Genomic DNA, 13,628 nt, shown 5'->3' with positions numbered 1-13,628 from the left:
AAAAAGGTAAAATTTTATAAAAAGTGGAAAATAAATAAAATCTTATATTTATGATAAATCATAAAATAATGATATTAGTTTTAAATCTTTAACTATGAGAAAATAATCATCGATGAACTCGAAATATTTTTATTAAAATAAAATAAAATAAAATAAAATAAATTAATCACTTATTCATTTTGTTATATTTATTAGATGATAAATGTGAAAAAACTCCGTGAACAATGTTTTATTTTTATCCATGATATAAAAATTCATGTAAAACCTTCGAAGTTTCTTGAACTAACAAAAATAGGCAATAATGACATTGTTGCTTTGTTGAATTCATCCAAAGTTATACCTTGCTAAAGATGGTTTTGGTATTGATTCTTTAGTAATTTTGTTGAAGTTTGTTTCTTATTATGAAAGGAAGCTTATTTGGTATCAACAAAACAAATTTGTCTTATAATTTATATCCAAATGCGAAAATTTATGCATTTAAGCATTTTAGTATATGGTAAGTGAATATAAATCCGCTTAAAAAAAATTTGAATCTTTTTTCTCTTAATTTAAAAGTAAAAAAGTAAAAACTTTATAAAAACTTGATTATTTTCAATAAAATTATAACAATATTATTGAATAAAATGATGAACTGTATAAAGAAAAGGAGTGAGAATAAAAATGACAGTTCAATCTATTTTTGATGAGTTTCAATCCAACCTTACCTAATCTCATATAATTACATTTTTTTAAAATCATATTTAAGGCCAAGTTGAGTGATAATAACAAAAACGTTCAAGTTGAATTTTGGCTAAATCCATCCAAATCAATCTAATATATATATATATATATATATATATATATAAAATTATTTTTAAATTATTTATTTAATTTTATATTTAAGTTATAAAATAATATTTTATATTAAAAGTATTATTTTATTAATTTTAAATATAATATAATTTTATATAATATTAAATCGAATCAAATTTTAATATATAAAATTAAAAAAAATTATCAAATTAAATTAAATTTAAATATTATAAATGTAAAATCGAATCCAATTTAAAATAAATAAAAATCTGTCTTCGTTTTTGTCATCAACAGTGACAATCCTACGGTCAATCCTTTTTGTCCAGTGTCCAACATCAATTCCTAACTATTTTCCAGTATAAAGCGTCCATTCATCAATCAACCTTACATTTTTAATCATAATCTCACTCATTTACCCTATTTTCTCCAACAATGTAAAAATGTCACGCTAAAGATGTTTCCTTTCCAACATTTTTCACGTTTTTATTTATTGATTGACGAAGGAGACTTTTTATCGATTAACCACTAGACCAAAAATTCTTTTTTTTTTTTTATGTGGCATATTAATATTATTTTGAAAAAAAATTCTTCATTTATCCAAAAAAATAAAAATTCTCATTAGAAAAAAAAAAACTACTAAAAGTTCCTTTTTTTTTTTTGTGAAGAAAGCCACTAAAAAATTTTAATTTCATTATACTATATAAATATATATAATATAATTTCCATTCAATTTACATGCATGGTTGACCCATGAAGAGTCATAAGTTTAAAATATCTTGAAAAATCACACAAAAGAGGTTGTTGATTTCAAATTTTTACATTTTCATCACAAAAAACGCATGAACAATAGGAGAGATTCTATTTTGCATGGGATTGTTATTTTTATTATTTTTTAATTTATCAAATAAAAAATTACAAAAATTAGAGGAATTGAAGGTGATAAGTGAAATATACTAAATTGTGCATTTCATCGTTTATCAAAAATTATTTTTTTTCCATTAGTCCAAAGGATTCCATTTAATTTTATTTTCAATTTTTTAAAATTTTGAAAATAAAAAATCTTTATTAAATATAATTAATTTTCCTTCATTTTCGGCTCAAGTTCACGTGCATATCACGTGCCCGACCCTTACTAAAGAGTAAAGTCAGACAGTCAGTTTCTTTGATAAAGATTTTTTTATTTTTTTTGTCGTCTTCAATGGATGTTAAAAAAAAAAAAAGCCAAAAATCCCTAAAACCCTAACCTTTATTCATCCAAAACCCTAAAAACCGTGAATGAAACAACGATCCAATAACAATGGAATCTCGACCTTCGGAAAATTCCCAATCTCTTCAAAACTTAGCTTCAGGTCCTCTCTGTTCTTCTATTTCCTCACTCTCTTCTTCTTCTCGAGCCCTCCCTTCCAATCATGACTTTCATTTCTTTAACAACTTCAACGTTTTCAAGCACCCCATCGATCAAATCGCCAAAACATCGGATTCTTTGCTGGAATCCATTGGCTTATCGGCTAAAACCTGGGGCGCCAACAAGGCGATCAATTTCCCTAACAACATTGAAAGTATAGCCGATGATGAAGCTTATGATTGGCTTGTTAATATCAACGACGAAATCTTGGAACGGTTCGACGTTTCCATGGACGAATTTCAAAGGATTCGAAAGAAAGAAGAGGAAACGGGTCGGTTTATAGGGTCAGATCCTGACAATAATGGATTTCAGTTGGTTTACGGGAAGAAAAAGAAGAAAACGGATAGTGGGTTAATGAGTGACTTGGTTGGTGAGTCAGTGAGTGGGAAGGAAGGTGGGTCTTCGAGTTCGTCCGGAGTGAAGGTGAAGAACGGGGCGTTGGCTGTGGTGACGACGGGGAAAGCGAAGGTTCCGTTTCATATACCAACGATACGGAAGCCGCAGGAAGAGTATAATATACTTGTGAATAATACGAATCAGCCTTTTGAGCATGTCTGGTTACAGAACAGTGAGGATGGGCAGCGTTTTGTTCATCCACTGGTTGGTCTTTTCTTGTTTAATTTATCTTTTACTTAAAGTTGCTTTTTTTTTTTTTTTGAGGTTAGTCAATGTTGTATGTTATGGTTGTTTTGTAGACGCCTTCATAAATATTTCTGTTTTTGTTTGGATAGCTCGGTGAGTGTTGAATTTTGTATTTTATAGATGTTTTCATAATATCTACGTTTGTTTGGATAATACAATGTGTTCTTAGGAGTTTGCTGCGAGTGAGCAGGACAGAATAGTTGGACATACGTGAAAAATGCTTTTATGGCGCAGGTTTGATGCTTTTATTGGATTTTGGGTTTTAATAGGTTTCTATGTTTGCTGGGGCATGAATTTCTTTACAAGAAGTAGATGATTCCCATGTAGACAATTAGATTAATAAGGAGAATATAATTGTCTTTTAAAGCTTTCTAAAGTTAAGGCACCTTTCATGTTTTAAAAAGATAGAAAAGCAAAAGGAATTTTAGTAAAATAGGTCATTTAGGTGATAGTGTTTGTGATGTGCACTGGTTTGTGGGAAGGCATTCTTTAAATCCCTGCCATTTTTCATATTTCCTTTACCAGTGCAAACTAGAAAATGGGAAGGCTACAATTGTTTTTGAGAATGTTATCATGTTCGTTAGAGCTACCTTAGTAACAATATTTAGAAATGGACGTGATGAAATCTGCACTTTTATTCTTGTTTTTATATCTCATTATCTCACACACATCCAACTTTGTTCAACAATAGCTTCTAAATAATTGGCTGGTTTATCTCTGGTAAATTTGTAGTGCTTGCCAAAATAAGAGGAAAAACGTTTTTTTGGCTCTTTTTTCAGGAGAAGCTATCTGTTGTGGATTTTGTCGATAAAGATATAGCAGATATTGAGCCTGTAAAACCCCCCTCTATTGAATCTACCCAATTCAAGCTGGTGGAGGAAGCAAAAGATTTGAAAGAGTTAGCAGCTAAATTACGCGGTGTGAATGAATTTGCGGTAAAAATCTGAGAACTTCTCGTATGACTTCATGTGATAATGTTCATTCCACTATAACTGCATGGTAAGATATAGAATGAAATGTTTTTGTGGTCTGAAGAAAGATGTATGTATCTCTGGTATTAGGGCTACCAGTTTGAGAGGACTTTTTATGCATCAAGCATAGGATTATTTTTCTTTATTCTCGTACTTGTTGCATCTTTGCATACAAGTTTAATTCCTGTGTAATTATTCTCAGGTTGATTTGGAGCATAACCAATATCGATCTTTTCAAGGATTGACTTGCTTGATGCAAATTTCTACCAGAACTGAGGATTTTATTATAGATACTTTGAAGCTTCGAATTCATGTTGGCCCATATCTTAGGGAAGTATTCAAGGATCCCACCAAGAAAAAGGTTGGTCTCCTGGATAGCTGCAAAATTTTCTTGGGCCTACTGCATTGTTTGATATCCTTAATTCACATAGGTTATGCATGGAGCAGACCGGGATATTGTGTGGCTTCAACGGGACTTTGGCATATATTTGTGTAATCTATTTGACACTGGACAGGTTTTATACCGTCAACCCACTATTTCGATGACTTGAGGATTTATCTGAGAATTTTCTGTTAAATTCTTTGTTTTGTTGGTATATTTTAAGAATCTTAAGTTTATGTGGCACCGTGTTAACTTTTCTATGAAATTATTTGTTAGGGTAAATTAATGTGTGACAAAAAATTAGGGCAAAGGAAATTGGTATCTAGGATTATACATGACAACTCTTTACTTGTGATTTAAATGATTGAACTAACTTAATCAGTTTTGTGGATGATTAAGAGGATGCTAATCTCATTGGAACTCATTGAAGAAGTTAAAATATGTTATAGCCCTGGAAATTTTACCATCTACCGCAGATTCGTGGAGCCTAATTACCATACTCTTTAGTGCCATTGTCTTGATTGGAAATGCTTAGGCTTAGTTTTGAGTGCAATTAGAATATAAATGAATTGATTGTTTTGAAAAGTTAAAATTTGTGTCGGACACTTGGACTCCTACCAAGATGTTGACTTATGCTTTTGCATGGTTCTCAGGCCTCAAGGGTCTTGAAATTGGAAAGAAATAGTTTGGAGCATCTTCTGCAACACTTTTGTGGAGTTACTGCCAACAAAGAGTAGGTTTTCATTTAAATTCGTTTGATTCCTCTCTCTTCTTTGATCACCATCTTTTCTATCTTCCTTAAGGTTGATTAGTCAACTCTTTGTAGATACCAGAATGCAGATTGGAGATTACGTCCTCTTCCTGATGAAATGCTCAGGTAACATTGCTTTTGGAGCATGTATCATTTGTCTTCTCTGTTTCACCTTTCAATGGCCTCTCTCTCTCTCATTAAGTAATGTCTAATTGTTCTGCTTGCATTGTCATTAAGGTTAATGATTGATTGCTGTTGACTACTTTGTCTGTCTAGAAGAGAAAATAATGCAATTGCTTCACCTGTAAATTTGAACATCTAGCTTAGATGACAAACTTTTATTTGTTTTTAGGTTTGCCTACAAAGTTGTCTCTTTTGAACATTTTATGCAAAGTGTGATGTCTTTATTCTTTCCTGTGCTCAAAGTAGTGCTTGTAGTTAAGAACTTAACTCAACCCATCAAACTTATCAGAAAAGGAAAAAATTACGATCGAATCCATAAGATCAGCATTGTTGGCATTTTATATGTTTTTATAAGAAAAATAATCAAACACAATGGTGTAAATAGTATTTAGTTTTGACTTTCATCGATATGAAGTAAAAACACTTTGCCTTTTTATTTATGATTGTACTTTTGATACTAACATACTATTCTCTCTCTAAGCTTGAAGAAAGCTTCTGGGGTTTGTGATTGCAGATATTGATGAGGAAACTTTCATTGTTGCTTGTCAACTAATTGTTTCTTTATTATTATTATTTGACAGATATGCTAGAGAAGACACACACTATTTGCTGTACATTTATGATTTAATGAGAATTGAATTGCTATCAATGCCTAAGGAACCTGAACATTGTGATGCTCCTTTGGTAGAGGTATGATGCTATAAATCATAATTCACAGCATTTTCTACATTGGCCATGGCATGTCATATCATAATGCTACTCTTCTAGAAGAAAAGAAGCTAAGAGATTTGAATAGTCTTAATCTTAGTATCATTCACGTAAGACTTGTGTTCCTTTCTAGATTCCTCTGGCTTTTGACATTCTATTTTGTTCAAGCTTCAATGTATAATCCACAGCTGAGGCTATGTATTGAAAATTCATGTGTTGATTAACTGTCCCATATGAATATAATCTGATTCTTTAGGATACCATGCTTTGGTTTCCTTGAGAAAAATGTTTACAGTGTGTTATTTTGTTGAACTTTTTTCCAAATTGGCTTTTCTTTCTCTTTGAGTCTTCTCCTTTTCAAGTAAATTACATGGATATATGAATTTGTGAACTTTGTTGCTTTTTGGTATTTATTTTTTACTGTTATCTTACTAGCAAAGGTTTTCTTGCTAGCAGGTCTACAAGCGAAGTTCTGATGTATGCATGCAACTGTATGAGAAAGAGCTACTGACAGAGAATTCATATCTCCATATATATGGGTTTGTTACTTGCTCATGGTTGCATGAATGTTTAAATGTCTTACGTAAACTCAAACTGAAGAATGATGTTTATTCTGCTATTTGTTATAGGTTGCAGGGGGCTGGTTTGAATGCTGAGCAGCTAGCAATTGTTGCTGTAAGTTTTTGTTGTTTTCATTTCTACATGGCCCTTAGTTTACTTTTATAGTGAAATATCGATTGGTTGGTAAACCAGAAGAAATGTCCAATTTCAATTCAGAGACATGTATTTGACTTGCAAAAGCCTTACTAGCAAAAATAGATTGATGATATCCATTTCTTTGGCTTATATCTCTCACTTAAATGGCTTACAGGGGCTTTGTGAATGGCGAGACATTATTGCCCGTGCAGAGGATGAAAGTACTGGTTATGTATTGCCAAACAAAATACTTCTTGAAATCGGTAGGAACTTTTCAATTTTTTATCACTTTCGAGTCTTACTTCTTTGTAGTACTTTTGGTATTTTTTACTTCAATTTCCAGTATATGTCTTGGTTTTTCTCTACTACTTATTGGTATTTTTTACTTAAGTTCTTATTTTTCTTACTGATAAAAGCCAAGCAGATGCCTGTAACTGCTAGCAAGTTACGTCGATTGTTGAAATCTAAACACCCATATGTGGAGCGGAATCTTGGTGCAGTTGTTAGCATCATCAAGCATTCTATGCAGAATGCTGTTGCATTTGAAGCTGCTGTTCAACAACTTAGAATGGGGCGTGTGCCAAATGTAAGACTCATTACATTGATTTGATAATCTGAATCCTGATATTTTGTTACTATTTTGTTAATCTGTTCTATTTTTATCTTTATCTCATTTTTCTTTCAGTCCTCAAATCAGTTGTGATCATTGTCTAGAAATAAAAGGCAGTATTGCGAGTTGTAGGCAGCTGTTCATGTATCATAAATAGCAAAGGCAGCCAAGTCAACTCATAATATTCATCATACAATTGTCTATTAAAAGTACAGAAGTGAAAAATTTACAGATTAATTGGTGCAATTATATGAAATCTGATAAAATCTTATTGAATTAGAAACTCTATGTTAGTCGCAAGAATGGATTGAAAAAATGTTTAATTTTATAATTACTATTTGTTGAGATGACTGTAAGATTTCTAATATGCAGGCATCATCAGAACATGTAGCAGTTAATGGGGGAGCTGAAGTCTTACCTCCTGAGACTCCTACAGACTTGAAAATTACAATTGATAGCATAGAAATCATAGATGGTGGCATGGGGGGACCTGATAGGATAACTGCACAACCTGCTTCTCCTCAACAGAAAGAGGAATCATTAAAGTTTGGAAGCAGTATTACCGGAATTGATGCAGACAAAAAACAAGAAAGATTCCCTTGCAAGCCAGATGTGAACGGTATCTCAATGTCCGTGAGAGAAAGTCTTGCCATCTCAGGGCAGATTGGAAACGCAAATGCTTGCCCAGTTATTCGACCTTCGGCAATGATTGTACGTTATTAATCCTTTCATAGACGATTGTACGTTATTAATCCTTTCATACATGCGAGGTTATCTATCTTTTGATGGGTACCCGCTGGCTAAAATATCTGTTCCTGTAGGGTACTGGAGCAACTGTTCAGGTTTTAAAGAAACCAAGCCGTGGCTTTGGGGCACTTCTGGGGAATGCTGCCACAAAGAAGAAATCTGATATTGATAAAAAGGTGAGCCAGGTTATTTAGCTACAATTTTTATCCACTGGAATTTTTAGAAAAATGGGTCTCCTTCTCTCTCTCTCTCTCTCTCTCTCTCTCTTGCTACTTGCTGGCTTTTGATTCTTCGTGACAGGGAAACTCACCAAAAAGCACAGTTGCAGTCCACGCACATAGTTTTGAGAGTCACATTCCTGTGTCATTGTAATTATTTATAGTTTTGATTCCTTACTTCAGTTTTTATGGAAAGCTATTCCTTGCTAATTTCTTGTTATCTAGGAGAAGGAAGAGAGTAAGTTGGAGCAGATCAGATCTTCAGTGAATCTTTCATTTCACTCATTATTGGGTTCAGAGGAGCAGTCAAAACCTGCAACGAAGGAGCCAACTAGAGCACCGGAAGTTTCACAACCTGAAGAACCTCATACCGCGGTACCTACTGAATCAACTTCGGAAGATATTATAATCTTGGAAGATAATTCAAATAAACATGAATCGATTGATGGCAGAGGTAGCCCAGACATAACTGATACACCCGGGGAGGAGAGTTATGTGGTACCTTGCTCTGAAACAAATAAGGAAGATGAGACAATGTCACTATCTGAATTATCTACAAGCTTCCAGCAGTGCTTCCAGTCTATTAATCAAAACAGAAAAGCGGTTAAAGTCAAGAAATCAAAAGAACCGAGTGGTCTTTTGCAAATAAAGCCATTTGATTATGAAGCAGCCAGGAAAGAGGTTAAATTTGGAGAAGATGCAGAGGAAGAATCAGTTGGCCAAGTAAATTCTGCTGGTAAGAAGAAAAGTTCAGCAGTTGGCCGACTGCAAATAGACGATGGGACTAAACAATTTCCTCAAGCTAGACGACGTGCAGCTTTTCCTGCTTCTGGGAATAGAAGTGCAACTTTCCGATGAGTCTCTGATGATGAATCATAATCCTGTAAGACAAATGAAAAAGAAATTTGATTTTGCAAATATAGTGATTAAAATATTGATCAGTAGAAAAGATCAAAATCTTGTTTTCAAGTTAATATAAATTTTCAGTTTGGACTATTTGATTAGAATGAATCCGAGCAATAGCTGCCTCATCATGCTACACATAGAGCAGCTGTTCAATGTTATTTGAGGAAGGAGAAAAGAAAGCAATATGCTATATACTTGAAACAAGATTTGTCCAAAACTTGATTTATCTGAAGGTTGGACTATTCAGTCAAATTCGAAGGTTCAAGTCTGAAATTTGGAAAGGTTTCAACAAAGTAAAAAATGAGATCTATTTTAAAGCAGGTTCGATTTTCGCTCCGACATTTGATATTTGAATTTGGTTGATTGAGTTTGTCAATTATTTAATATATTATTTTAATTATGAAATATGTTAACAGTAAAATTTTTTAATTTTATAAACAAAATTAACAAAATAATATATATTTGCTTTTAAAATTAAAAAAATTAAATTATTAAAAATTAAATGAACAATTTAATGTTTTTAAAATTTTTTAATAAGTTATTTAAAAGAACTATGTTGCATCACTTGTTTATCCGAATGAACATAGCAAAATACTGAGTCCGTCGGACTTGAACAAACATGTACGACGTTGATAACATATCTGAGCTCGGCCGAACTCGGTCGTCCCGACCATTCAATTTAGAAAAAAAATAAAAAAGAAAGGTAAAACAAAAAATCATCTCCATTTTCCTCCTCTTACTCTGCGTCCATTTCTACCAGAAAAACAAGAAAACCTTTTTTTTTTTTTTTTTGGAATTAAGTATGGCAGCGATCAAAGGAGGAGGGACATTATCAGAAGTCTATCAAAGTGCAAGAAAGCTGCTTCTTCGAGCAAGGGATGGGATCGAACGCTTAGAGAGGCTCGAGAGCTCCGTCTCCGGCGGTGGAGGACTCGACTCTCCCGAACTTTCCTTCGCCGTCAAAAAAGATATCTCTCAGATCCACTCCCTATGCGCCGATATGGAGCGCCTCTGGCGTTCCATCGCCGCCAAATCGCAACGCGATCTCTGGAAAAGGTATAATCGAAACGCCTATTTAATCACATTTTTCACTAGTTTCAGAAATTTCGGTTTTTTAATTTATTTGATAAGTTGCCAAATTTCTTGTACTTAGTTTATGCAAATCCTTATTAGATAGTATTAAATTTCAATAATTATCTTTAATTAGTCAATTTGATTCAATATGTTGCTGTTGTTACTTTTGATTATATTCATCTTTAATCTTCAAAAGATAAAGGGATTTCAGTTGAGGCCTTAATGGGTAATGTTTGATCGTTTCTTTCTTGAAGTCTTTCTTACGGAAAGTACTTGGTGTGTCTGATTGTTTCAATGAATTAATCATTAATAAAAGTCTGAATTTTGTATCCTAGAGTGTTTGAGCTTTAGTTTTATAGGGATTGTGGTGTTTGTACAATGTGTAATTATCACCATTTATCCTTGAGAATTATGCTGGGGAGATGGAAGGGGGGATTTATGAAATGTCAGATTGTCAATTATCCATACTAATTAATAGCTTGGTGATTGTGAGGCGCCTCGTGATTAACTTTAGTTTTCTTAATGATGGTTCAGTCAATCAATGGTTGGGTTCTGGGTGACTTTGAGTAAATTTCAATAAGATAGAATGGTATGCAACCGATGTTAAGCTTGATAAATTGTAATAAAGGCAGCTTTGCAGTTCCCCAAGAAGTCAAATTTCATATTTCATAGACTCAAATATCAAACAGTAGGTTGTAAGCAAAATAGAACATCTATAAGACAGCAATCATTTAAAATTTTGTCATGTAAAATGAAAGCAACAGGTAAATATTTTGAAACAAAACTATTTTGACCTCAAGACGTAATCTGACTGCTACGTCAAATTGCCAAATTATTTGAGTTTAACGAAAAAACTTTTGCTTGATTGCATGCCTACTTGATTAGATGTTTTTTATTGGGTTACGAGGTGTGCTAGGGCACTCTTTTACTTTTTTGAAATTTGAAATAAGTTAGAACCGTTTTGATGATTTTCAAATACATTGCCCATTGATGTTATTGTAACTCAATATCCATGTTGTTTTGATGGTCTTACATCTTGAGGCTATTTGTATTTTGCAAACAGAAAAGTGGAACAAGTTGCTGAAGGGGCTGACTCTTTGAAAGATAGTCTGGACAAGTATTCTATGAGGAATCAGAGACGAATGTTGGAAGCGAAAGAGAGAACTGAATTGCTTGGAAGAGCTGTATGTAAGCCTTTTCCAATTTATTTGTCTTGTCAATTTTATTAAGGTGCTATATTATGTTCTTTTTAGGAAATAGAGCTGATTTAGTATGTGATGAATTTGTTTTACTCTTTTTTTTTTTTCCAGAATGAAGAGTCAGCTCATGTCTTGAGAGTTTTCGATGAGGAAGCACAAGCAATGCAATCAGTTCAAAACTCGTCAAGGATGTTACAAGAATCTTTTGTTACTGGAACAGCCATCCTTTCCAAATATGCAGAACAAAGAGAACGGCTCAAGGTATAAACGATGAGGTCCTTTGCTGGCAGGTTTGTAGTTAAATGGTTCAAATGAAAATTTAACAAATACGGAGTTAATTTCACAGCAAATTTAACAGTTTTAATATTGGTTAAGTTACTCATTAATTGATTTTATTCATGGTAGTGGTTCTTGTTAACGTGGGTTGTTTTCTCTGCCGCCCCAATTACAAACTGTCATAACTTGTAAGGAAGTACTACTTTAGTATTATTTTGGTCTATATTAGTTATTGGGTGCTATATTAGCTTTTAATCTGTAGTTGAGTGCACTAGTTTAGATTTCGAAGTATCTGTTGTTTATTATTATTTGTGTTACCTATAGAATTCCTCTAATGGTGTAAAGAAAGTGATTGCTTATAAATTGTTGATAGCTCAAATCATATGCTTGAAATGAGAAAATAGTGGTTGCTGATGCATTGGTATTACTGTGACCACTTTTACCTGTTCATTAGGCATTTAAACCAACTTCTTGTTTTTGTTCAGAGAGCACAACGAAAGGCTTTGGATGTACTTAACACAGTGGGGCTCTCCAACTCCGTCTTGAGGCTCATTGAGAGGAGAAACCGTGTTGATAGATGGATCAAATATGTGGGAATGGTTTTGACAGTCATCATCGTATATTTTTTCTGGAAATGGACTCGCTAACTCACTCTTTCTTCCTTACATGGTACAAACACATTTGATTTCTTGATTATCGTGTTGAGAAGGCAAATGGCACAAGCTTTAACGTGCATAGCTTTGATATAGAACAGATGACAAAAAGGACTTTGCCACTTCAAACTTGCATTGAATGGGAAGTTGTTCACATTCAAAAGAGTTAGAAGAACAGATTACCAAATTTATTACAGCTTGCTTGGTCACTTTGTATGAATGCTTGATATGAATCAGGATTAACATTGTCAACATGATCCTTGAGCTGTTCGGGACTTAATACAAAGGTTTTAATCATGTCTATGTACATTTGATAATTGATGACTCAGAAGGCTATACAGCTATAGAAGTAATTATTATATCGAGGAAACTGAGATTGATGGACCATAGACTGCGAGGTAAAAATCCAGCTTTGAGGGGCTCTTTACAACTGGCAAAATCGACCAGTCACAGTCACTCACAGTACATCGCTACACAGTACCAAGAGGCCAAATATTTACTTGTTGGGGTTTTCCTCGTGGGGCTGTGAGGGGCCCGAAGGCAGAAAAAAAGTGCATTGTTTTGGGTCCTGCCTGGATAGGTTTAATTTGGCATTGTATGCCATAATAAAATTGGTGCAAATTGTTGTACTTGGAAAACGATTCCCAATCAGTTCCATCATCTGATTGTCAATTTTTAATGTTGTTGGAGACTTCATTTCTCTGCAAGTAGGCACAACTATACAACTTGCTCCTTGCAACTTGCTACATTCAAAAGGTCAAAAGATCCATGTTTAATTCATTCGAATCATTTTTTTTTCATAGAGAAGAGTTTGTGGTTTGAAACAAGAGATGTCCTTAAATTTTGAATTTTAAATTTATTATACGTCACTTTTTAAAGAGTCAATCGAATTAAATATTAAGTTCAAGTCATTCATATTATAAATGAAACTAACAAAATCATTAAAGTTGAAATTATGAATCAAGCTTAAAAGAAAGAATCGAATTTTATATTGAGGGAGGTCAAGTTTTATAATATAATTTTATCAAAATTTTTTGGAGAGTCATGAACCTGCCTGCCCCTGGATTCACCCTTGATCCATACCTTTTGATAAAACCAAGCACAAATTGTATTTGCAATGACAAAATTATACAACTTATTGAATATTTCCAGATGAATTCTGCTATCTAAACCATTTTTTTTTTTCAAAATAGTCCCATTACTCACAAGAACATAAAATTTAATTATACTATAACTCAAATAGGCATTTAATTTTTATCATCTTTCTTGCACCATCTTGGCCTCCAAAATTTGCCCCTTTTAGCATTTCTGATTCTAGAAATATTATTAATAAACATAAAAACCAAAAAAAAAAAAAAAATTATGATGGATTTAACTATATAGAAAAAATCAAGTAAATCATAAACCAAACAAAT

At 33.0% G+C, this 13,628-nt stretch overlaps 2 protein-coding genes across 6 annotated transcripts; both read left to right on the top strand.

Annotated features, from left to right (window-relative positions):
- Positions 1-1,956: 1,956 nt before the first annotated feature.
- Positions 1,957-9,101, top strand: LOC111277015 (protein RRP6-like 2). Of its 3 annotated transcripts, XM_022863105.2 has the most exons (15): positions 1,957-2,797; positions 3,619-3,774; positions 4,013-4,171; positions 4,242-4,325; positions 4,846-4,925; positions 5,019-5,069; positions 5,708-5,816; positions 6,291-6,373; positions 6,464-6,509; positions 6,706-6,793; positions 6,947-7,116; positions 7,513-7,851; positions 7,962-8,063; positions 8,331-8,480; positions 8,558-9,101. In XM_022863105.2, the coding sequence occupies exons 1-15, from the start codon at positions 2,090-2,092 to the stop codon at positions 8,561-8,563; spliced, it is 2,331 nt and encodes a 776-aa protein (XP_022718840.2). In that variant the 5' UTR covers positions 1,957-2,089; the 3' UTR covers positions 8,564-9,101. The 3 variants fall into 3 exon arrangements, with proteins under 3 accessions (XP_022718840.2, XP_022718838.2, XP_089619990.1); XM_022863103.2 differs by having other exon boundaries at positions 8,331-9,101; XM_089763864.1 differs by lacking the exon at positions 4,242-4,325 and having other exon boundaries at positions 8,331-9,101.
- Positions 9,102-9,204: 103 nt separating this feature from the next.
- Positions 9,205-12,920, top strand: LOC111277798 (membrin-11-like). 3 transcript variants are annotated; one of them, XM_089763867.1, is made up of 5 exons: positions 9,205-9,332; positions 9,813-10,067; positions 11,149-11,269; positions 11,396-11,545; positions 12,046-12,920. In XM_089763867.1, exons 2-5 carry the CDS (start codon positions 9,814-9,816, stop codon positions 12,205-12,207), a joined length of 687 nt encoding a protein of 228 aa, XP_089619993.1. In that variant the 5' UTR covers positions 9,205-9,332; position 9,813; the 3' UTR covers positions 12,208-12,920. The 3 variants fall into 3 exon arrangements, with proteins under 3 accessions (XP_089619993.1, XP_089619991.1, XP_089619992.1); XM_089763866.1 differs by lacking the exon at positions 9,205-9,332 and adding an exon at positions 9,579-9,714; XM_089763865.1 differs by lacking the exon at positions 9,205-9,332 and having other exon boundaries at positions 9,572-10,067.
- Positions 12,921-13,628: the final 708 nt, after the last annotated feature.

The sequence above is a fragment of the Durio zibethinus genome, chromosome 7 (assembly GCF_047325235.1).
Source record: "Durio zibethinus cultivar Kanyao isolate XHJ-2024 chromosome 7, ASM4732523v1, whole genome shotgun sequence".
Classification (NCBI taxonomy): Eukaryota; Viridiplantae; Streptophyta; class Magnoliopsida; order Malvales; family Malvaceae; genus Durio; species Durio zibethinus.
Note: the sequence above shows the minus strand (reverse complement) of the source record. Positions and strands in the feature narration are given on the sequence as shown.

What these genes read in the sequence shown, in the direction of transcription:
- LOC111277015 (XM_022863103.2), top strand. Translation starts at nt 2,090, where the DNA reads ATGGAATCTCGACCTTCGGAAAATTCCCAATCTCTTCAAAACTTAGCT. An exon ending in AGGATCCCACCAAGAAAAAG is followed by an intron (nt 4,172 to 4,241) that starts GTTGGTCTCCTG and finishes TAATTCACATAG; the next exon opens with GTTATGCATGGAGCAGACCG. An exon ending in GGAGTTACTGCCAACAAAGA is followed by an intron (nt 4,926 to 5,018) that starts GTAGGTTTTCAT and finishes AACTCTTTGTAG; the next exon opens with ATACCAGAATGCAGATTGGA.
- LOC111277798 (XM_089763867.1), top strand. Translation starts at nt 9,814, where the DNA reads ATGGCAGCGATCAAAGGAGGAGGGACATTATCAGAAGTCTATCAAAGT. An exon ending in CTGAATTGCTTGGAAGAGCT is followed by an intron (nt 11,270 to 11,395) that starts GTATGTAAGCCT and finishes TTTTTTTTCCAG; the next exon opens with AATGAAGAGTCAGCTCATGT. An exon ending in AACAAAGAGAACGGCTCAAG is followed by an intron (nt 11,546 to 12,045) that starts GTATAAACGATG and finishes GTTTTTGTTCAG; the next exon opens with AGAGCACAACGAAAGGCTTT.